The sequence below is a fragment of the Erinaceus europaeus genome, chromosome 8 (assembly GCF_950295315.1).
Source record: "Erinaceus europaeus chromosome 8, mEriEur2.1, whole genome shotgun sequence".
Lineage (NCBI taxonomy): Eukaryota > Metazoa > Chordata > Mammalia > Eulipotyphla > Erinaceidae > Erinaceus > Erinaceus europaeus.
In genome coordinates this window covers 124,826,184-124,848,360 of record NC_080169.1, presented here as the reverse complement: position 1 = coordinate 124,848,360, position 22,177 = coordinate 124,826,184, and the positions used below count along the sequence as shown (strand labels likewise).

The following is a 22,177-nucleotide window of genomic DNA, read 5'->3' as shown; positions in this document are numbered from 1 at the left end:
GCAAGGCAGCCGGGAGACACACGGCCCTGCGCGGGAAGGCCAGGGGCCACCACTCATCAGAGGCATGTGCATCGCCTCACACCCGCAAGGAGCGACTGAGAAGCACAGGAGGCCGGGGAGACGGCACGGGGGTCTGCAGACTGCCTGCAGGAGGCTCTGAGGTCCCGGGTTCCATCCCCAGCACCAGAGCAGAGCAGGGCCCTGGGGAAAATAATAACCACAGTAACAATAATAATAACAACAATAATAATAATAATAATAATAAGGCTGGGGAGACACCACAGCGGTTCTCCAAGACTCTCCTGCCTGAGGCTCTGGGGGAAAGGCAGGACAACATGGAGTGCTGAGAGGTGCTGTCGAGAGGCTCTTCTGCACTGGTGGTAACAAAGTGGTTTAGTTCAGCCTCCTGGGAATCAGCCTGGAGGTTCCTAAAAATGTGGGGGAAACAGTGGTCCAGCAGGTGGCACAGTGGGTAAAGCACGGGACTCTCAAACATGACGTCCTGATTTCCATCCCTGCAGCACATGTACCAGAGCAATGTCTGCGTATTGATCTTTCTCACTAATAAACACAATCTTTAAAATATGAAAAAGGCCTCCCATCAAAACCAGCACCTTCTCCCAGGGAGCAGCAACAGCAGACATCTCCGGATGACCTCGCTCTCTGCTCACAAGCAGCCCAACAAGAGCCAACCAGCAACAAGTGCTTAGGAAGGTAGGACGATGTCTTTGGCACAACCCAGAACTATTCTGAGTGAAGTCAGTCAGAAGGAAATGAGTGAGTGAGCCCACACAGAAGTGGCTAAGGGCCAGGAAATACAGCTGACTGAGCTGAGCTGAGCCCACACAGATGTGGCTAAGGGGCAGGAAATACAGCTGACTGAGCTGAGCTGAGCCCACACAGACGTGGCTAAGGGACAGGAAACACAGCTGACTGAGCTGAGCTGAGCCCACACAGATGTGGCTAAGGGACAGGAAATACAGCTGACTGAGCTGAGCTGAGCCCACACAGATGTGGCTAAGGGACAGGAAATACAGCTGACTGAGCTGAGCTGAGCCCACACAGATGTGGCTAAGGGACAGGAAATACAGCTGACTGAGCTGAGCTGAGCCCACACAGACGTGGCTAAGGGACAGGAAATACAGCTGACTGAGCGGAGCTGAGCCCACACAGACGTGGCTAAGGGACAGGAAATACAGCTGACTGAGCGGAGCTGAGCCCACACAGACGTGGCTAAGGGACAGGAAATACAGCTGACTGAGCGGAGCTGAGCCCACACAGACGTGGCTTAAGGGACAAGCGTGCAGACACCTGGCACAGACAGACGCCAGTTCTGACATGTGGAATCAAAAGTCTGGTAAATCAACATTTCCCAATAAAGTGATCTGTTAAAAATTCAAAAACAGGGCGTCGGGCGGTAGCGCAGCAGGTTAAGCGCACGTGGCGTAAAGCGCAAGGACCGGCATAAGGCTCCCCACCTGCAGGGGAGTCGCTTCCCAAGCGGTGAAGCAGGTCTGCAGGTGTCTGTCTTTCTCTCGCCCTCTCTGTCTTCCCCTCCTCTCTCCGTTCCTCTCTGTCCTATCCAGTGATGACGACATCAACAATGGTAATAATAATAACCACAACAAGGCTACAACGACAAGGGCAACAAAAGGGGGAAAAAAATGGCCTCCAGGAGCGGTGGATTCATGGTGCTGGCACTGAGCCCCAACAGTAACCCTGGAGGCCAAAAAATAAAAAATAAAAATAAAGAAAATGACCTATTTACTTTTTTAACAATTACTTATTAAGTTGTTAATCACTGGGCAGGGAAGACAGCACAGTGGTTCTGGAAGACTCTCCTGTCGGAGACTCTGAGGTCCCTGGTTCAGTCCCCAGCCCCGTCAGCCAGAGCTGAGCAGGGTTCCGGCCTCTTTCTCAGCCTCTCTATTTAAAAACGGCACTTAAATCGCTCACTACTAAAGCGCACACACTGTTGATGGGAGCCGCCGAGCTGCCGTCTGAATGAGGACCAGGTGAGGTAACAGGTTCTCGCTGGCCCCCACTTGACCTTTTACTTGCCAGTGGGGTTCTCAAGTTGGGACTTAGTACCCGCACCCCAGGTCCTCCAGTCCTGGTGGCCTTCCTTCATTCATCAGGACAGGACAGAGAACCTGAGGGGAGGAGGTGGGGGCAGGGGGAGGAGAGAGCGCACAAGGGGCCTGCAGCTCTGCTTCACCGCATGAGATGTCCGCCCCACAGCTGGGGAACAGGGCCTCGAACCTGGGTCCTTCCTTGTGCACGGTAACCTATGTGCTCAACCACGTGTGACACCGCCGGGCCTCCCAGCCCGAGGCTACCGTGATGGAGTCGGCGAGCACAGGACCCGCACACCGGCCACATGGCGGAACCGAGGTGCCACTCAGACGGCCTCAGACCAGCGGATCTGAAATAACAGCCGTCACCTGAGAACCTTCAAGCTGCCACTGGCGAGAAGCAGGCCTCTAAGCGCCACATCTGGCATGTCTGGGCTGAGGGCTGTGAGCGGCCAGATCAGGTCTGAGGAGGTGTTCCCGTGCCCGACAGAGGGCACCACGTAGACGACGACGACATGGGACTTATCAAGCCGCTGGGGCTCCCGGGGCAAAGCGTGTCACTGCTCAACGGAAAGCAGCGAGACTTAGCACGACCGCCTCTGCATCAAGCCTAGATTTCGAGAAACCAGAGCCCTGCTCACTGGGCACCAGGCTAAGGAAAGCCAACAGCCCCCCGCGCAAGGCCAGGAGGCGGCTTCCCGTACAGGCTCCCCGCAGTAAGCACCCGCCCGGGTACTCATCCCCCAGCCCTGGCCATCGCCCGTCTGTCCGCCTCACTCTGCAGCCGCGCCGAGGCACCGTGAACTCACTGAGGCAAGGCAGGCTGTCTGACAGGGCACCGCTGTTAAGAGGTCACCCAACGTTTATGTCCCTGGTCACCTGTCCAGTGAGGCCAAGCCGCCGAGGCCACCGTGTGCTCCACTGAGTTAGCGAGCAGGCACGGGGACAGAAAGCTCAAGTCCAGAGCGAGAGCTCAGAGCGGCAGCCACGCTCTCTGCCCTGGGGCACGGCGCACAAAGGCTGGCGGGATGGCCAGGACCATAAATCCCAGGAGGAGTTTATAAACATGACGGATGGCCCAGTGTCAGCACAGGGCTGAGAAGTGACCCCATTCTCACAGTCGCGGGGATGATGACTCCATCTCGGGAGAAAGCTGAGAGGAGGGACCGTCAGAGGCAGGAGCAGGCTGTGTCCCGTGTCCCCATCACCGTGGGTGCAGAGCTCGAGGGTGACTGACTCCTGCGGGCGGCTCCCCACCCCGGCCGACTCGGCCGTAGCCCCCGGAGCAGGCGTGGGAGCGACACGCTGCGTCCCACGGTCAGTCACTTGACTGAGAAGCGGAAGGCCTGGGCCAGGGAGGCAGATGCAGCTTTGACAGGTGACTGGGGCTCAAGCCTGGCCCCGCCATCACCAAGGGAAGGAGCCTTCACTGCTCTGGCCTCGTCCCTCTCACTCTCTGCCTGTCTCCAGGAAACGACAGATACGCAGAGCTCTTCCAATAGTGCTTGGGGTAAATTCATTCCTTTCTTCCCCCAGATACCCACTCAGCTCTGGCTCACGGTGCAGGGGACTGAACCTGGAACTTTGGAGCCTTAGACAGGAGTCTGTTTGCAAGACCATCAAGCTGTCTCCCTGCCCACGGGTGTAAATCCTTACTACTTCACACACAGAGAGAAAGATCAGCAGTAGCTGAGCACTCTTCTGCGTAAGAGCTAGCCTGACGTATGCGCATGTATTCTGCCTCCAGGGTCAGCGCTGGGCTCAGTGTCTGCTCTCTCAAGCCGCTGCTCCCGGAGGCCATTCTTCCCATTTGGTTGCCCTTATTATTACTGTTGCCAGTGCTGTTGTTGTTGGACAGGACAGAGAGAAATGGAGAGGGGAGGGGAAGGCAGAGAGGGGGAGAGAAAGACAGACACCTGTAGACCTGCTTCACCGCCTGGGAAGCGACTCCCCTGCAGGTGAGGAGCCGGGGGCTCGAACCGGGACCCTTACGCCGGTCCTTGCGCTTCTTTTGAGTCACGTGCACTTAACCCACTGTGCTACCGCCTGGACCCCCATCTTGATTTTTAAAAATTATTTACTTATTCCCTTTTGTTGCCCTTGTTTTATTGTTGTAGTTATTATTGTCGTTGTTGTTGGTTAGGACAGAGAGAAATGGAGAGAGGAGGGGAAGACAGAGAGGGGGAGAGAAAGACAGACACCTGCAGACCTGCTTCACCGCCTGGGAAGCGACTCCCCTGCAGGTGGGGAGCCGGGGGCTCGAACCGGGACCCTTACGCCGGTCCTTGCGCTTCTTTTGAGTCACGTGCACTTAACCCACTGTGCTACCGCCTGGACCCCCATCTTGATTTTTTAAAATTATTTACTTATTCTCTTTTGTTGCCCTTGTTTTATTGTTGTAGTTATTATTGTTGTTGTTGTTGGTTAGGACAGAGAGAAATGGAGAGAGGAGGGGAAGACAGAGAGGGGGAGAGAAAGACAGACACCTGCAGACCTGCTTCACCGCCTGGGAAGCGACTCCCCTGCAGGTGGGGAGCCGGGGGGCTCGAACCGGGATCCTTACGCCGGTCCTTGCGCTTTGCGCCACCTGCGCTTAACCCGCTGCGCTACCGCCCGATTCCCCCCATCTTGATTTTTAACCTAACAGACTCTCATGCCCAAGGCTCCCAGGTGCCAGGTTCAGTCCCCCATACCAGCATAAGGAGAACTAGGGGGAAGAGCAGGGAGAGGGAGAGGGCTCTGCTCAAAGCAAGAAACAAACACATCTCCAAGGAGTCCTGTTTCTAAGAGCTGACTTGGAAAAATTCTGTTCTGTGAGAGTCCTTGTGAGGGGTCACTCCAAGCCTCCCCTGGCAAGGTCTCAATCCTTGACAGGCTGGGAAGTGAGTCCATCTGTGATGAGAGGCAAAGAACTTGGCAGCACAACGCACGCTTAACACTTCAGTAAAACAGAAGGCCTTCATCCGGCATCACCAGACTCCGAGATGTACGGGCCCTGGAGATCAGGCTGTCAGGAGAGTCACGAAAAGCCAGGCAGGGGCTGCACAATACTGACCTTAACTGACACTGACGCCATGTGACGGGGCGTCGAGGAGGAGCCCGGAGCTGCCTGTGCCCGGAGACGCACGGCCCTCACCTGCATCCAGGAGAGGCTTCCACTGGCACTGGGAGTCTTCACTAGGTAAGATGTCTTGTCTGTCTGTCCCTCTCCTTCCCTCTCCCTACCCCCCCCCACCCTGATCAGCTCTGGCTTATGCTGGTGCGGGGGACTGAACCTGGCACCTGGGAGCCTCGGGCAGAGTCAGTTCAGGCAGTCCTCCGCCCAGATGACTTACTGCTAACTAAGAAACCTGCAAGCGCCCGGCCTGTACGGAAAACGCGCATTAAGCGTTCACATGCGACCTGGGAGTCTACCTGGGAATAGAGGCGACTCAAATAGACAGCAGACGCGGACTCCGGCGACCCGCCCCGCCCCGACACCAACCAGTGACGCACGGTCAGCGCTGGGTCCACGGCCACCAGCAGTTATCAGCTGCTCTCCTCACCGCTGATGCCGGCGTGAAGCCGAGCCAAATGGGCAGGAGAGGCCACGCTGCGGGGCAGGAGCCCCGTAATTAGCCCGGCAGGCTGAGTGCACGTCTAACGGGCCTCTCCTAGTCAGCCTGACATCTGGCTCCAAATGCGGCCAAGAAGAAAGCTCCATTAGCAATATTAATACAAGCTTACTTGATCATTTTCATTCAATTAACTTCTTTCAATTAAACAGATAGCTCGACAGCAGCAGTGATGGAGGACCTGCGGGGACAGCTGACGCCCGCGGCTGAGCGTCAGCGAGCAGGAGGTCGTGCGCACCAGCGGACTGTAAATCTCGCATCCAATTTGGAAAGTGCACTCCTGCTCTCCCGCCTCCTACGAGTGGCTCTCGCTGACGAGGGGCGTTTGCCGCGGGGGCTTCTGGGGAGCCCGGCAACCTGTCTCTTCTCTCCCCTCTACCCAGTCCTTCCCTCCCCGCTGGGGTCCTGCCAGCACCCCATCCTCAGAACCCTGCTTCTGTGATCTTATCCCATAGTCATTTGTAGTCTTTTTAAAAATTTTTTATTTGCTTGTTTTTATCAGAGCACTGCTGAGCTCTGGCTTATGGTGGTGTGAGGGACTGAACCTGGGACTTCAGAGCCACAGGCAGGAGTCTCTGCAGAGCCATTACGCTGTCTACCCCCCACCCCCGTCATTTATATTCAACTTGCATTCAATCAGCGGCCTTACTCCACCTCTACTGACCAGTTCCTCAACAATTAAAGCATCATCTGTAACAGGCCTTTCAGAGAAAGATCAAAGCAGGACTACTTTAAAAATCAATGCCTGCCCAACGCCGTCAGCACAAGTCCTTAAAGCAACGAAAGGGGGGGGGGGGCGCGTGGGGGTAGGAGGGCTGCCGGGCGGTAGCGCAGGAGGTTAAGCACACATGGCGTGAAGAGCAGGGACCGGCATAAGGATACTGGTTCAAGCCCCCAGGCTCCCCACCTGCAGGGGAGTCGCCTCACAGGCGGTGAAGCAGGTCTGCAGGTGTCTGTCTTTCTCTCCCCCTCTGTCTTCCCCTCCTCTCTCCATTTCTCTCTGTCCTGTCCAACAACAACAACAACAATAAGGGCAACAAAAGTGGGGAAAAAATCGCCTCCAGGAGAAGTGGATTCATAATGCAGGACCAGCGCCCCAGCAATAACCCTGGAGGCAAAAAAAAAAAAACCAAACACCAAGCAGAGGACACGCAGAGATGTGAGGCGGGTTCGAGGGGCTGGTGACTGAGGGCAGCTGAGCAACAACAGACAAGCCTTCCACGCCCAAGGCCCTGGGTTCAAGCCCAGCAAGCAGCTGAGTGGATCAGTGCCTCTGCTCTCTGAGAAAAACAAAACCCAGCAAACTGGAGCTCAGTTCCTGGCAGCACATGTACCAGTGAGGTCTGGTTCTTTCTCATAAGTAAAAAAACAGAAATAATTAAAAAACCAGCAAACTGGCCTGGGGGTGGGAGGCAGGGTGCCCATAATGCGAAAGGAAGAAAGTGAAGAAAGGGCGTTTGGGACAAGCTCAGAACGCGCTGCGTTTCCCCTTCCTCTTCTTTTACTGCACTCAGATCAGACGTCTGTCTGCTGTTTTTAAACCTGAGCCCTGCTCAGCCCCGGCTGGCGGTGCTGCGGGGATGGAGCCCGGGGCCTGGGAGTCCTGGCGGGAGGGTGTGTCTGCAGAACCACGATGCTGCCCCCCCCCCCCGTTTCCTTTCTTGTGAGAACGTGCGCCCGGCCCACCCTTCGAGGCACCCACCTTGAAGAGCTGCACCCAGCGCTTCTGCTGCAGCTGGACGCACTGCTGCAGCTCCTGGCTGGTGGCCACGCCGACGCTCTGGAAGGCCAGGCTGTACCCCTCCCGCACCTCGGGCTTGGTGTCGGGGTACGCCAGCTTGATGATGCCCAGGCAGGCGTCACGCAGGCAGCGGGACAGCACCACCAGCTCCTCCAGAGAGAACGGCATCATGGATGGCCGCCGGGGGCCTGCAACTGAGCACAGGGCCGCTGCCGTCACGCCGCCCCCAGCCCATCAGGACCGCGGGGCGCAGCTGTGGCCAGAGCGGTGTCCCGGCTCCTGGAGACCCTCACCTTCCGTGAGGTCCCCGAAGAATTCATTGTCATGAATGGAGATGAGCGAGTGACTGAACAAGGAGCTGAAAAGGTAGAAGAGGGGGATGATCCGGCCAGAATCTTCGAAAGACATGGGCGAGCCCCTGGACATCACCTGCAGCAGCGGCACCATGGACCTTGAGGTGGGAGAGGGAGAAGGACCAGCTCAGTCTCCGGGAGCTGGCTCCGGCCTTCAGGGGGGACGCCCGCCAACAGGAACCCCGGTCGGGACCGGAGGACAAGCGTGCCCGTGGCTCCGGAGGCTCGGGTTCGATTCCTGGCACCGCCGTAGGCTGCAGCCGCAGAGCAGTGTCAGAACCCTCCCCTCTCCCGCAGAGGGTGAGAAACCAAACCACACAGACCAATTCACAAATGACAGATGTTCAACAGGACAGCCCTGCTCACTACTACTCCTGGATCATTCAATCACCGTGAGTGGGCCTAGCACCCGAGACGCACACTCATGGCAGAGTTCCAGCAACTGGTTCCACCTCACCACCCTTATTCTGTTCACTGGGTAAAACAGAGAAATCGCGAGTCGGGCGGTAGCACAGCGGGTTAAGCACACGTGGCGCAAAGCACAAGGACCGGCGGAAGAATCCCAGTTTGAGCCCCCGGCTCCCCCAGCTTCACCCTGCAGGGTGAAGCAGGTCTGCAGGTGTCTTTCTCTCCCCATCTCTGCCATCCCCGCCTCTCTCCATTTCTCTGTCCTATCCAACAACAACGACAGCAATAATAATTACGACAATAAAACAACAAGGGCAACAGAAGGGAGTAAAAACTTAAAAAAAAGAGATTGAGAGCAGACTGGAAGACAGACACCCGCAGCCCTGCCCCACCACTTCTGAAGCTCCCCTGCTGGTGGGCTAGGGGCCTGAGCCGGGTCCTAGTGCTCGGTGACACGTGTGCTCAAGTGGATGTGCCAGCGCTCGGTCCCCGTCAGCAGGAGGGACAGAGGGAGCGTTTCCTGGCTGCGTGGGTGACTTCTCTAGCTGCTCTGTTTGCAGTCAGCACAGTGCGCCAGCGCCAGACAGGAGCCTCAGGGCAAGCCACCCCTCTGCTCTTCAGAGAGGAGATGTGCCCTGCTCGGCTGGGCTCGGCTCAAGCACCTGAGTCGAGCACTCAAAAGCCTGGGCCATGTCCCCAGCCTGTGACCCGCACACCTGCGCTGGTCACTCTGTCCTGGGAGGTCACAGGCGCCACAGCCTTTGCTGCACCTGACCTGCTCACGCTAGCCTCGGGGTACGGCTGCAGGCCTTGCCCCAGATGTCAGCTCACGCTCCCAACAGCAAGTGTGCAGTGGTGAGGGTCCACTGGGCTTTGCTCAACCGAGACTCGTTTACTCAGCGTGAACGAGAGAGACGGAGACAGAGACAGGGCGCAGCAACACTCGGGGACGAGGCGGAGGGATGGAACTGCAGCCCGCTGCAGGGGCTGCACTCGGCCCAGCCGAGCGCCTCCGTAGCACCACGAGGCCTTCCCGGGAGAGCTGCTCACACACCTCACTCGGGCCGTCAAGGACTGTGGCGGTCCACACGACGGCACGAGATGATCGAGAACGAGTACTCTCCCGAGGAGCAGGAGGCAAAGGCGAGTTCGCCCTCAGCTGCCGTCGGGGGGACATGAGACCATCAGGCCTTTGCCCCTTCGGTGAGAACGAGCTGAGCGGAAGCAGCAGGAAGGACGCCGGCAGAGCGTCTGCGTGAGGGCGCCACCCTCCGGCCGCCCACTTACCCCGTGATCATCCGTGTGGTCATAGACGAGATCAGAAACCAGAGGTGCCGTAGGAACCTGGCGTTGAAGGCCAGGCTGTAGAGAAGCCTGCAGGGGGAAGGCGTGGGTGAGCGAGGGAGCAGGCTCAGGGCCCCGGGGGCTCCCTCCCACGCACAGACCGAAGCCCAAGGACCCGAGGGAGCAGCGCCGCCCACAGCAGGCTTCCAGCAGATGGGGCCGGGGCTGAGCCGGGCGGTTGGCGACGCGTGTTCCACGGGTCCGTGGCAGCCCTGAACTCTGACGGCTTCTGAGCGTCACCCGCCTTTAAACTGTCTACCAGACGATTTGAAACCACTATTCTCGAGACGCGTCAAGGTGCTTCAACACTTCTGGAAGTTTTCATATCTAAGGACACACACGCTATATTGGGATTTCCCGTCTTTCACAGGAGGAAGGAGGGAAGGAAAGGCGGAATGTAAGAGAGAAAAGGAAAGGGAGGAAGGGAGAAGGGAGACAGCAGCAGGCAGGCACAGAAACCAAGAGCCTTGAGCATGCCAAGTGCAAGGCCTGAGCTCTAACGGGCTGAGCTGTCTCCCTACCATGTCAAGCTGTGTTTGTTTGTTTTGGTTTTTTTGGGGGATTTATTTTCCCTTCTGTTGCCCTTGTTTTTTATTGTTGTGGTGGTGAAGCTATGTTTTTAAAGGCACTCAAAGGCCCTCCTCTGATCGACGGGTCAGTGTAATGGTCTCTGAGCAAGCCGCTGCACTGCTGCTGATGGGGTGAGACTCAGTCAGACAGAAAAACACTAAGCCTCAGAGCTTCAGCTGCCACACGGGTGAGAAGAATGACAGTAGACATGGCTTCTGTGTAAGAAAGGAGCATGGCCGTGGAGTCCTCTCAGAAAACAAGACAGCGAGGGCCGGGCAATGGCGCAGCTGGCCGAGTGCATGTTACCGTGCACTAGGACCCAGGTTCAAGCCCCCAGGCCCCACGCACAGGGGGGGGGCTTTGTGAGCCGAAAATTAGGGCTGAAGGTATCAACTCCCCCCACACACCCTCCTCTCAATTTCTGTTTCTATTCAATAAATGACAAATATTTTTAAAGAAGGATAAAGAAAGGAAAGGAGGTCTGGCAGCAGAAGCAGCCAGTGGGAGCGGAACCTCCGCTGTGGACCTGGGGGGCTGCAGGCAGGACCCGCGGGAGGAGCAGCGCAGCGCAAGCAGACGCCTGTGGGCGGCTTCCTCCAGACCAGCAACACGCAGGGCTAGAAAGGACACGCGGGGCCGGTCCCTGCAGTGGTGTGGCCAGAGCCGAGCAGGCGGGTGGTGCAGTTAGGATGGAGCCAGGATTCCCAGGCGGGCGAAGACCCATCACACGCCCCGGGACCACCGTAGGCCACCGCGTAGCCACTCCACGGGCTAAAGTCTGTGACTACCGTGACTGACAGGCCAGAACGTGGGCCGTGCCGCGATTTGCCACGTGTCACTTCCAGTGTGCAGACGAAGAGACGTGAGCAGTGTTTAGACAAACCGAGCCCCTTTTATTGTGGAAAGGCTCAGATCCGGTCAATTTCTTGCATTTAGACAGCACATCGGCAGCACCTCCAGCCTCAGCCCTTTCTGGAGTCACGGGGGCTTCCAGCTGGCAGTATCACCCCCCAGCACACACATCACCACACCAAGGGCCCCAGCTCGAACCACAGCACCACTCGGGGGGACGACTGTGCAGATGGTGGTAGACGGGGCAGCGGTTTCTCTTCCACTGTCTCTCTACCTCCCTCTCTCAAGTTGAAAGGAAAAAGAAAAAAATCCCACTGGGGGGTCGGGCAGTAGTGCAGCAGGATAAGCACACACAGTGCAAAGCACAAGGACCAGCGTAAGGATCTCGGTTCAAGTCCCCAGCTCCCCACCTGCAGGGGAGTCGCTTCCCAGGTGGTGAAGCAGGTCTGCAGGTGTCTGTCTTTCTCTCCTCCTGTCTGTCTTCCCCTCCTCTCTCCATTTCTCTCTGTCCTATCCAACAAGGATGACAACAAGGATAAACAAGGACAACGAAAGGGAGAAAATGGCCTTCAGGAGCAGTGGGTTCTTACGAGCCCCAGTGCTAACCCAGGAGGCAAACAAAGCATCCCACTGGCCAGACAACATCAGTCCTAAGAGCCTCCCACAGAGTGTGCTGTGATGCTGGAGACAGGACCCCGGGGACTCCCCAGCCAGCCAACCAGAGTCAGAAGCCAGGCTGAGAGAGACTGACAGCGACCGCAGCGAATGGAGCCGGGCACAGGAGTGACCGTGGCATGGAGGGCCAGAGCCTGGGCGAGGCCCAACCGTGAGGAGACAGCGGAGCCCTGGCTGAGGCTGAGGCTGAGACAGTGGGCGCTGGACACAGGGGCGGGGAGGGGTGGGGAGAGCCGCGAGAAAGCCGGGCAGACATGGGCCGACTGCCTGCAAGCGGCAGGTGGGCGGGCAACGCTCGCATCACTGATTTCCTACGACAGCAAGTGGAGTTCTTGCCGAGTGATCTGACGACTATGAGGTCTCCCATAGTGCGCCATACGATACCGACACTCAGCTGCGGCGCTCAGCACCAGACAAGCCGAGCTGCAATGGGTTTCCTCCGCTGGCCAGCGGGCGAGGGGCGAGGCCACCAGACACAACTGGAACCTGCCTGAAGACCCGGGCCGGTCACATCTGTGAACAGAGAACATCCGCCCGGGGCAGGCCTGGGGCAAGGCACACGCCTGCGTGAGAGCAGGCACCCCAAGGACCGGGTTCGAGCAGGGGAAGCTTCACGAGCGGTGGAGCAGAGCTGTCTCTCTCCCTCTCCACATCTCTGTCCCAAAGGGAAGCAAAGGCAAACGCTGTTCCTGCTCCGTTCTCGGCCGAGATCTTCTCGGAGCCGTGTCCACGCGATTCTGCAATGGCTGTTCTGTCTCCCCACGCTCTCGCTCCACCGGGAACGGCCTGGCTAAGCCAGCGCACGAACCAGGGTTCAAGCCCCCGCCCGGCCCACCTGCAGAGGGCGAGCTTCACCGCTGCCTCTCTCTCTAGAATAAAAATAAATAAACTGGGAGTCGGACGGTAGCACAGCGGGTAAAGCGCACATGGCACAAAGCACGAGAACCAGTTAGGATCCCGGTTCGAGCCCCCGGCTCCCCACCTGCAGGGGAGTCACTTCACAGGCGGTGAAGCAGGTCTGCAGGTGTCTGTCTATCCCTCCTCTCTCCATTTCTCTTTGTCCTATCCAACAACAACAATAAAACTAAGGACAAGAGAGAATAAGTAAGTATTTAAATAAACAAGTAAATTACCCAGCAGGCTCTAGCCCGCTGTGCCGACCCAGGAGCTACCCAGCAGCGGGCACACAGCAGGGCAGCGGCCGGGAGCAGCGTGAGCGCAGGCAGCAGGGAAGACAGGTGCCGGGCGCTCTACAGGAAGGCAGCCCAGCCCGGCACCTCGGTGCCCTGTGCTTCTGGGTCAGAGTGTCGTGTGAGCGGAGCAGTGGCACGAGGACAGGCTCCCCCCGAGATAAGGCAGACGCTGAGCCCTAAAGGGGCTTAGGGACAGGAGTGCCCCGGCCTCCGCTGCACCCTCTGATTCAAGGTGCTGGAACGGAGCTGGGGGCCGGGTCTCTCCCCTTCGTATTCTCAACGCCATTTCTAAAGGAAAAATAAAACAGAAAATGAAATGCCTGCCTGTGGGCTTCTGCCGAGATCACTCGGGCTTTCTGTGAATCAAATCCATGTGCGCAGGTAAGTCCTTTGCAAGTTCACAATGATATCACAGAACTTGATGGAAAAGTTCATTTAAAAAGTGGTCCAGGAGGTGGCGCACTGGTATGGCATTGGACTCTCAAGCAGCACACGTACGTCTGCTTCTTTCTCTTCTATAATTTCTCGTGAATAAATAAAATATTAAAAAATAAATAAATAGGGGCCAGGTGGTGGTGCACCTAGTTGAGCGCACATGTCTCAATGTGTAAGGACCCAGGTTCGAGCCCCCAGTCCCCACCTGCAGGGGGAAAGCGTCACAAGTGGTGAAGCAGTGCTGAAGATGTCTCTGTCTCTCTTCCTATCTTATCTATCACTCCCTTCCCTTCTGATGTCTGGCTTTCTCTATCCAGTAAATAAGGATTTAAAAAAACAAATAAAGGGAGTCGGGCTGTACAGCAGCACCTTAAAAGCATGTGGTGCAAAGCTCAAGGACCAACGTAGGGATCCCGGTTCGAGCCCCTGGCTCCCCATCTGCAGGGATCTCTCTTTCTCTCCTGTTTCCCCCTCCTCTCTCGATTTCTCTCTGTCCTGCCCAACAGTGACATCAATTAACAACAACAATAACTACAATAAAACAAGATAGGCAACAAAAGGGAGTAAATATTTAAAAACAAAAATCAATAAGCAGTCCAGGAGTTGGCGTAGTGGATAAAGCACTGAACTCTCAAGCATAAGGTTCTGGGTTCAATCCCTGGCAGCCCATGGACCAGAGTGATGTCTGGTCTCCCTCCCAACCCCCCCAATCTTTCTCATTAATAAGGCATTTTTTTAAAAAAGAAAAAATCAATTCAGTAAGAAGTCATCTGTCAGTGTGAGCTCACCCTCCACCTTATCTCCCTGCACAGCTGGGGTAGTAGCCCGGCTCCTTATTCCCACCTCACCTCTGCCCTGCAAGCTCCCGTTACACCACCCACGAGGAGACAGCCCAGAGCCCCTCCGTGCGTGGGCACAGGCAGTGCCGAGGGTCTCCTTCCCTCCCGAGCCCACCGGCCCCCAGCGGGGATGAGAAGGGTGCGGCGCCCTGGGAGAAAGCTGAGCAGTTACGGCCCGCAGCGGCCCTGCTCTGCCCGGTCCGAGCGCCATCTACTTAAGCCCAGTCCCTCAGCCACAAAGCGACCCCGGGCTCTGCTCTGGGAGGAAGCTCGCAGCGACAGAGGCCGGCCGCAGGGACTGGGCAGCCCTGCTCCCTGGCGCACGTCCTGCACGTCCTGCCCCAAGAGGACAAGGACGAGGATGAGGACGAGCCAGTGAGCGAGCGGATGGCTTCCTGCCGACGCAGAGCCTCACCCTGCAGGGAAGGGCACTCGGGCACATGCCTCCCGGCGGGGACACTCAGCACACGGGCCTCGAACCCACCCAGCCCCGCAACTCGCCTGACTTTGGGCACCATCATGCGGTGCCGCACCATCAGCGCGTGGCAGATGGATGCCATGAGCGTGAAGGCCTCCTCGCCGGCTGAGTCCCGCCACACCAGGCCGAGCAGCGCGTTGGTCTGCCGCTTGCTGTCCAGCTTCCTCAGACACTCCTCCGTGACGCGGGGCGCCGACAGCCGCCCGGACTCCTGCCACGCACCGCACAGCCCGAGCTGCCGCCACCGACACCGCAACTCCCTCCCGGCCGAGAGCCCCCAGCCCGCCTCCCGCCTCCCAGAGGGACCCGCACACGCCGCTGCTCCACCCGGGGGGAAGGGGAGGGGAAGGGGAGGGGGGAGGGGAGGGGAGCCCCTGACTCAGGCGGCGCAGGCTCAGCCGGCTGGCAGGTGGGCACCGCGCAGCCGCCTCCATCGCCCTCCACCGCCCCTCGCCCCGGCGCCCGCTCATCACCCCAGGAGCACCTGGCCCGACTCACGGGAGAGCTCGGCCGCCGGTCCGCTTCCTCGCTCTCCTCCTCCGAGTCGCTGGCGTCCTGACAGCCTGGGCCGCCGGGGGACAGCGGCAGCCGACAGAGGAAGGCCTGGAGCACCCGCAGGTAGCGCAGCAGACCCTCCTCGGACAGGGCGCCTGCCAGGGGACAAGGGCGCTGGGGACCCGCCTCACCCTGCCCCTCAGTGCCCGCCTCCTGCCCTCCCCCGGGGTCACTGTACCCGCCTGCCCCTGCCCTCCCCCGGGGTCACTGTACCCGCCTGCCCCTCCCCCGGGGTCACTGTACCCGCCTGCCCCTGCCCTCCCCCGGGGTCACTGTGGGCTCCGTCTCCCCCCTCCCTTGCGGGTGACAGGGGCAAGGGGGTTTGACCCCGCGTCCTGCAGGGCGGCAGCATACCCAGGTGGCTCTCGCCCACGGTGAGCACGAAGTAGAAGAGCCAGGGTGCGGACACACAGCTCTCGGGGGCCCCGCCCCGCAGCGACAGCAACGCGTCCAGGAAGGGCTCGAAGGGGAAGGCGGCCTGCGCATCCGCCAGCGCCGGGACCACGAGCTGGAGGATCTGCTCCGAGAACGGCGCGGCCAGCAGCTCCTCCGCGAAGGCGGCGAAGACCCGCTGCCTGAGGTGACCAGCGTCAGGCCCGCCCCCAGCCAGAAGCCCCGCCCCAGCCAGAAGCCCCGCCCCATAAGGACCCGCCCCCAGCCAGAAGCCCCGCCCCGCGGGCCTCACCTCGCCCCTTCCCCGCAGGAGCCATAGGTAAAGTGCAGCGGCTTGAGAACGTTCTCCACCAGGGTCTTCGCAATGGGCACCCGCACCAGGTCCGAGTAGTCAACACTGGGCGGAAGCTTGCTGTGGATCAGCACGGACAACGCCCGGTAGTAGCCTGGGAGGCAGAGCCCCGCTTAGTGCCTCTGCACCGCCCCGTGGGCAGCCCCCAGGCTGCTAACCCTGTGAACCATGGGGCGCGCACCCCGCTCCAGCACCCACACCACCGCCCCCAGGCTGCACCCGCTCCAGCACCCACACCACCAGCACCCGCTCCAGCACCCACACCACCGCCCCCAGGCTGCACCCGCTCCAACACCCACACCACCAGCACCCGCTCCAGCACCCACACCACCGCCCCCAGGCTGCACCCGCTCCAGCACCCACACCACCAGCACCCGCTCCAGCACCCACACCACCGCCCCCAGGCTGCACCCGCTCCAACACCCACACCACTGCCCACCAGGCCGCACCCACACCACCGCCCAGGCCGCTCACCGTGCTGAACCATGTAGTGCAGCACCTGCTCCAGCACCCACACCACCGCGCCTGGGTCCCGCACAACGGGCAGGTACGTCTTCTCAGAAGAGAACACCTCCAGCATCCTCAGAGGCACGGCCACGTTCGAGCTGTCGTCACTGTGGCTCTGCAGCAAGCTGGAGGGCGGACGGCGGTCACCCGGGGCCTCGGTGGACGCGGCAGAGAAGAACCGGACCGAGGACGGCGGGGAGGGGGCCTCACAGTGGCCAACGAGGCCGTGTGACCCGAAGCCCGCCTTGGCCTGCTGGCCAAACCTGGACACCGTGGCCCGACTTGCAGATGCCAACAGGATGAGACCCCGGTGTCCAGTTCACAAGAACACCAGAGGGGACACCGGGGACACTACCAGGAAGGGGCCAGCCTGAAGGTGGAGGCTCAGCACAGGGGCTCCAGGGGCACTAACGTTTCCGGGTTCAAGCCGAGGTTCCCCACCTGCAGGAAGCTTCACGGACAGTGCCCTCCCCCTCGACTCCTCTCCAGCCTATGAAGCATCACACAATCAAGTGAAGAAAGACAAGGCCTTGGTGGCTAAGCCGTCACACGTGCTGTCGGTGGGAGAAGTGCAGGGACTTGCAGGGAGCCTGCTGGGTGCTATGGGAGGCGCATGTGGGCAGAAAGCAAGTGGCCAAGGGGAAGCGTGAATCCCGGAGGGCATCAAGGTCTTCTCTCAAGCAAGGTGGCAGTGAGCCTTCTTCAGAGCAGAGGTGAGAGCAGGGGCACCGGACCACTTACTGAGACAGCGGACACGGACCCAGCTGGGCCTGGAGGCCTCTCTGTCTCTAGCTCTGTCCGCACTGTCAGGACACAACTGACAGGCAGCGTCGCCTGAAAGGTGCTCCCACACAGACCACAGGGGCCGGGAGTTGGCAGGAGACTCACCCGCAGCACAGACTCATCAGCCTCTTTATCTGGAACAGGCGCGTGAGCCGCTCAGGTCCGTCCAGCTGCTGCAGAAACACGGAGCTGTGCTTGAGCAAGTTCTGGTACACCCATATCTGCAAGGCAAGCCGCGGCCAGGCCGCAGTGAGCTCAGCGCTCAGTGCTCGCCGGGCCCGTCTTAAGCACAAACACGGGAGTTTACCAGCGAGACGCACACCTGTATGCGGTACGACTGCCAGGTGTGTCTGAGACTCGCGTGTCTGAAACACCTTGAGAACCAGCACGGAGCACAGCCGGCTCTTCCCAGAGTTCCCCTGGGCCACGTACGGCTCAGCAGAGCCCGCGCCCAGTGGCCAGGACGTGTTGGCCTGGGAGGACACCAAGGAGCTGACTCCTGCTAACACAGGCCCGGCACGGGGCCCAAAGGCTGACCGCACATGCTGACAGAGTCCTTTCACCGGCTATGTCCAGTCAGGCCAAGACCGCCCGGCTCCCGGACACCGTGGCTGGGCTCACGCGTCGAGGCCTCTGCGAGAGGACCCAGCGGCAGTAAGGACGCTTCCCGGACACTGCCCGTGGCCACCCATACTCCACTGGACATCTGCTTAACTTCCTCTTGTGCTACCTTTTCACTCAGAGAGAGGGGGAGAGAGAAGGGAGGAAGGGAAAGAGGGAGAGAGACGAGGGGAAAAGAGCAGAGCGGGGAGAGGAGGGAGAGAGAGCAGTGCCAGAGCCACCCTGGAGCACGCTGGGGTCCGCTGGCAGTGTGCACACCCTACCCAGTAAGCTCTCTCCCCAGAACTTCCCGTAAGAAAAGAGCAGAAAGGGTGGTCTGGGAGTAGCGCAGGCAGTGGGTGAGCACTGGACTGTCAAGCATGAGGTCCAGAGTTCAATTCCCGGCAGCACATGCACCAGAGTGATGCCTGGTTGTTTCTCTCTCCTGCTATCTTCATGAATAAGTAGATAAGGTCTTTAAGAAAAAAAAAAGAGGGAGTCGGGCAGTAGCGCTGTGGGTTAAACGCATGTGGCGCGAAGCACAAGGACCAGCGTAAGGATCCTGGTTCGAGCCCCCGGCTCCCCACCTGAGGGGGAGTCCCTTCACAGGCGGTGAAGCAGGTCTGCAGGTGTCTGTCTTTCTCTCCCCCTCCTCTCTCCATTTCTCTGTCCTATCTAACAATGATGACATCAACAACAACAACAACAACAAAAAAGGGCAACAAAAGGGAAAATAAATACAAATTTTTTTTTTTAAAAAGAGTAGAAAGGGAGTCGGGAGGTAGCACAGCAGGTTAAGCGCATGTGGTACAAAGCGCAAGGACCAGCTTAAGGATCCTGGTTCAAGTCCCGGCTCCCCACCTGCAGGGGAGCTGCTTTACAAGTGGTGAAGCAGGCCTGCAGGTGTCTGTCCTCTCCCCGTCTTCCCCCCTCTCCATCTCTCTGTCCTATCCAACAATGACAACATCAATAACAAGGGCAACAAAAGGGAATAAATTTTAAAAATTAAAAATTAAATGACATTAAATTAAAAAATTAATTAAATAAAAAAACAATGGGGGGTCGGGCGGTGGCGCAGCGGGTTAAGCGCAGGTGGCGCAAAGCGCAGGGACCGGCGTAAGGATCCCGGTTCGAGCCCCCGGCTCCCCACCTGCAGGGGAGTCGCTTCACAGGCGGTGAAGCAGGTCTGCAGGTGTCTGTCTTTCTCTCCCCCTCTCTGTCTTCCCCTCCTCTCTCCATTTCTCCCTGTCCTATCCAACAACAGTGACAGCAATGACGACAATAACAACAAGAATAAGTAACAAGGGCAGCAAAAGGGAAAATATGGCCTCCAGGAGCAGTGGATACATGGTGCAGGCACCGAGCCCAGCAATAACTCTGGAGGCAAAAAAAGAAAAGTAAATAAAGGCAATAAAAAATTCAGGGGGCGGGGGGGGGGGGGAGACAGCATCGTGGCTCTGCAAAGAGACGCTCCTGCCTGAGGCTCCAGAGCCCCCGCTTCAGTCCCCCGCGCTACCATGAGGCAGAGCTGAGCAGGGCTCTGGTGTTTCTTTCTCTCTCAAAAAATTAAATAAAATAATTTTTAAAAAATTCAAAAAGAAAAACCTACTTCCTGTTCCCACCAAAATTCGAGTCCCCAGCTGACTTTTTCAGACAGACGGAGGGTGAGGGTGAGGGTGAGGGCATGAGGTCCCCGCCGGCAGGTACACAATCCGCAGGCCACCCGTGCGTGTCAGGAGGCAAGACGCATCCACACGGCCGGCCGAGAAGGCCTGGCCAGGCGGCAAGGGCAACAGGAACTCGGACACTCACCAGACGCTTTGAGTCTTCACCGAGCTGGTAAAAGAACAGGAGCCGCCTCACCAGGAGGGCGAGGTTGGGGGCGCCGGCGACAGGGACCGTGGTGCCAGGCTGCGCCAGGCCGGCGCAGCGGTCGAACGCGCTTCTCTGGATGGAATACTGGGAGGACAACGGCAGGAGGTCAGCGTGGCGTCCGTCTGGCCCCCACCCAGCCCCGCGAGGCGAGGCTCGTGCTGGAGGGACCGCCCGCCTCTGACACCCTCCCTGCCGCAGGGGGCTCACGCAGGTCTCAGGTCTCGCTGAGAACCGCCCGCCCTTGCCCGCGCCCGCAGGCCTGCGTGCGCACCTGCTGCTTCCTGTCTCTGCAGCCGCGCACAAAGGACTGGATGACCACGGCATTCTTCAGCCTCCGCCGCTCCTCCTGGACGGGGCAGGACAGAGGAACGGTCAGAGTCCGGACTGGCGGTGGGCCAGGGTGGGGGCTCAGAAAGCAACCGTGTGGCACTGTCAGTGCGGGCCCCGCCTGTCGTCAGCCGCCGCCCCGCTGATCTCCTGTCCCGTGGAGCTGCCCTTGCCTTGCCCCCCACACGGGTGCAGCCTGCTGGCCCTCAGGTCGCCGCCGACGCGGCCCCCAGGCTCCGTGTCCAGGGCGGCCACTCGCCAGAGCAAGAAGAGCAGAGCTCTGGGCAGACACGCCATGGTGCGGCCCTGTGGCCAGACCCTGGTGGGCAGTCGTCTCCCCCGTGGGCCTGAGGACCCGCCGGCATCTCTTCAGGGAGCAAGAGGCCGCACTCTAGAGCCAGGAAGCCCCTGCAGTCTGCCAGACACAACACATTCAAAACACAAAGCACGCAGCTGACCCCAGGGTCATGGCCACCACCCCGAGCACCCATGTGGGAAAGAGGCCTTTCTCTCACCCTCTGTCTAAACAGAAAAGCTGAACGAATCCTCAGAAGCAGAGGAATCGTGCTGAAGCCGAGCCCCAAGCAGAGCCATGGTGGCAAGCAAATAAACAAGTCAACAAGGCCAAGGACCAAGCGGAGGGATCTAAATGGGGTGGCTGTGCCCTAGCCCCAGGCTCCCCCTGCCAGGGCTGAGCAAGGCCAGTTCAAAAAATAAATACGTGGGAGTCGGGCGGTGGCGCAGCGGGCTAAGCACACGCGGCGCAAAGCACAAGGACCGGCATAAGGATCCCAGTTCGAGCCCCCAGCTCCCCACCTGCAGGGGAGTCGCTTCACAGGCGGTGAAGCAGGTCTGCAGGTGTCTGTCTTTCTCTCCTCCTCTCTCCATTTCTCTCTGTCCTATCCAACAACGACATCAGTAACAACAATAATAATAATTACAACAATAAAACAACAAGGGCAACAAAAGGGAAATAAATAAAATAAAATAAAATAAAATAAAGGTTAAAAAAAAAAAAAAAAGCTAAAAGGTCCAACCACAGCTGAGTACTCATTTCCAGGGAACCTTTTCAGTTTGTCTGTCTGTTGGATAGGACAGAGAGACACTGAGAAGGAAGGAGGAGACAGAGAGGGGGAGAGATACCTGCACACCTGCTTCACTACCAGTGAAGGTAGGGACTGGGGGCTCGAACCCAGGTCCTTGCACATGGTGATGTGTGTGCTCAACCAGGTGCACCTTCCCAGGCAGAGGAAGAGCCGCCCGCCGTGGGCCTCATGCGGTGCCAGGTGACCATCCTCCTGGCGGAAGTGTCCCCAACTCCCTTCTCTGGGCTCTGACTTCAGCCGAGGGGCCGCGTGGATTCCGGGACAGTTACCGTGCAGAGAGCGCCCCACGCACAGGGACAGGGTGCCCGTGCCTCAGCAGAGTGGGCACACACGGGGGCCCCTGGGGCCTCCCGGTCACACCCAGGGCGCCGGCCCATAGGCAGGAGTGGGCCTGCGCCCCACGGTCACAAGGCTCTCAACAATGTCCCGATAAGGCACATGCAGGCCATCAAGATAAGACAGAGGGAGTCGGACAGTAGCGCAGCGGGTTAAGCTAAGCGCAGGTGGCGCAAAGCACAAGGACCGGCATAAGGATCCCGGTTCGAGCCCCCGGCTCCCCACCTGCAGGGGAGTCGCTTCCCAGGCGGTGAAGCAGGTCTGCAGGTGTCTGTCTTTCTCTCCTCCTCTCTGTCTTCCCCTCCTCTCTCCATTTCTCTCTGTCCTATCCAACAACGACATCAATAATAACTACAACAATAAAACAACAAGGGCAACAAAAGGGAATAAATAAATAAAATAAATATTTTTAAAAATAAATAAATAAATAAAGACAAGACAGATCTACACAAGCTAAGGAGGCTTAAGGTTTCACCAAAAAGACAGGATCAGGCAGCGGCGCACCGGGTCAAGCGCACACATTACAGTGTGTGAGGACCCAGGTTCAAGCCCCCGGCCCCCACCTGTAGGGGGAAAGCTTCACGAGTGCTTGAGCAGGGCTGTCCCCCTCCCCTCTCAATTTCTCTCTGTCTCCATACCATAATAAATAAACAGGAAAACATAAAGAGGCGGTTGGGTGCAGTGGGTTAAGCACAGGTGGTGCAAAGCGCAAGGACCGGAGTAAGGATCCTGGTTCGAGCCCCCGGCTCCCCACCTGCAGGGGAGT

General features: G+C 58.8%; 1 protein-coding gene across 6 annotated transcripts in view; it reads right to left on the bottom strand.

The window, feature by feature from the left end:
* Positions 1-22,177, bottom strand: part of UBE3C (ubiquitin protein ligase E3C) — a 71,701-nt gene that overhangs the window by 37,170 nt on the left and 12,354 nt on the right. For 3 of the 6 annotated variants that reach the window (XR_009551266.1, XM_060196868.1, XM_060196864.1), the window contains exons 3-13: positions 19,914-19,988; positions 19,580-19,726; positions 17,273-17,388; positions 16,352-16,509; positions 15,818-15,971; positions 15,487-15,707; positions 15,076-15,227; positions 14,601-14,788; positions 9,479-9,565; positions 7,724-7,881; positions 7,392-7,624 (exon numbers count right to left, since the gene is read on the bottom strand). Coding sequence is in view for 5 of the 6 variants with exons in the window: in XM_060196868.1 (XP_060052851.1) it covers positions 7,392-7,624; positions 7,724-7,881; positions 9,479-9,565; positions 14,601-14,788; positions 15,076-15,227; positions 15,487-15,707; positions 15,818-15,971; positions 16,352-16,509; positions 17,273-17,388; positions 19,580-19,726; positions 19,914-19,988 (1,689 nt within the window). In the remaining variant the exon portion in view is untranslated. Of the gene's footprint in view, positions 1-7,391; positions 7,625-7,723; positions 7,882-9,478; positions 9,566-14,600; positions 14,789-15,075; positions 15,228-15,486; positions 15,708-15,817; positions 15,972-16,351; positions 16,510-17,272; positions 17,389-19,579; positions 19,727-19,913; positions 19,989-21,636; positions 21,769-21,915; positions 21,975-22,177 lie in introns of those variants that run through there. The other 3 variants (XM_060196867.1, XM_060196865.1, XM_060196866.1) reach the window with 3 other exon arrangements.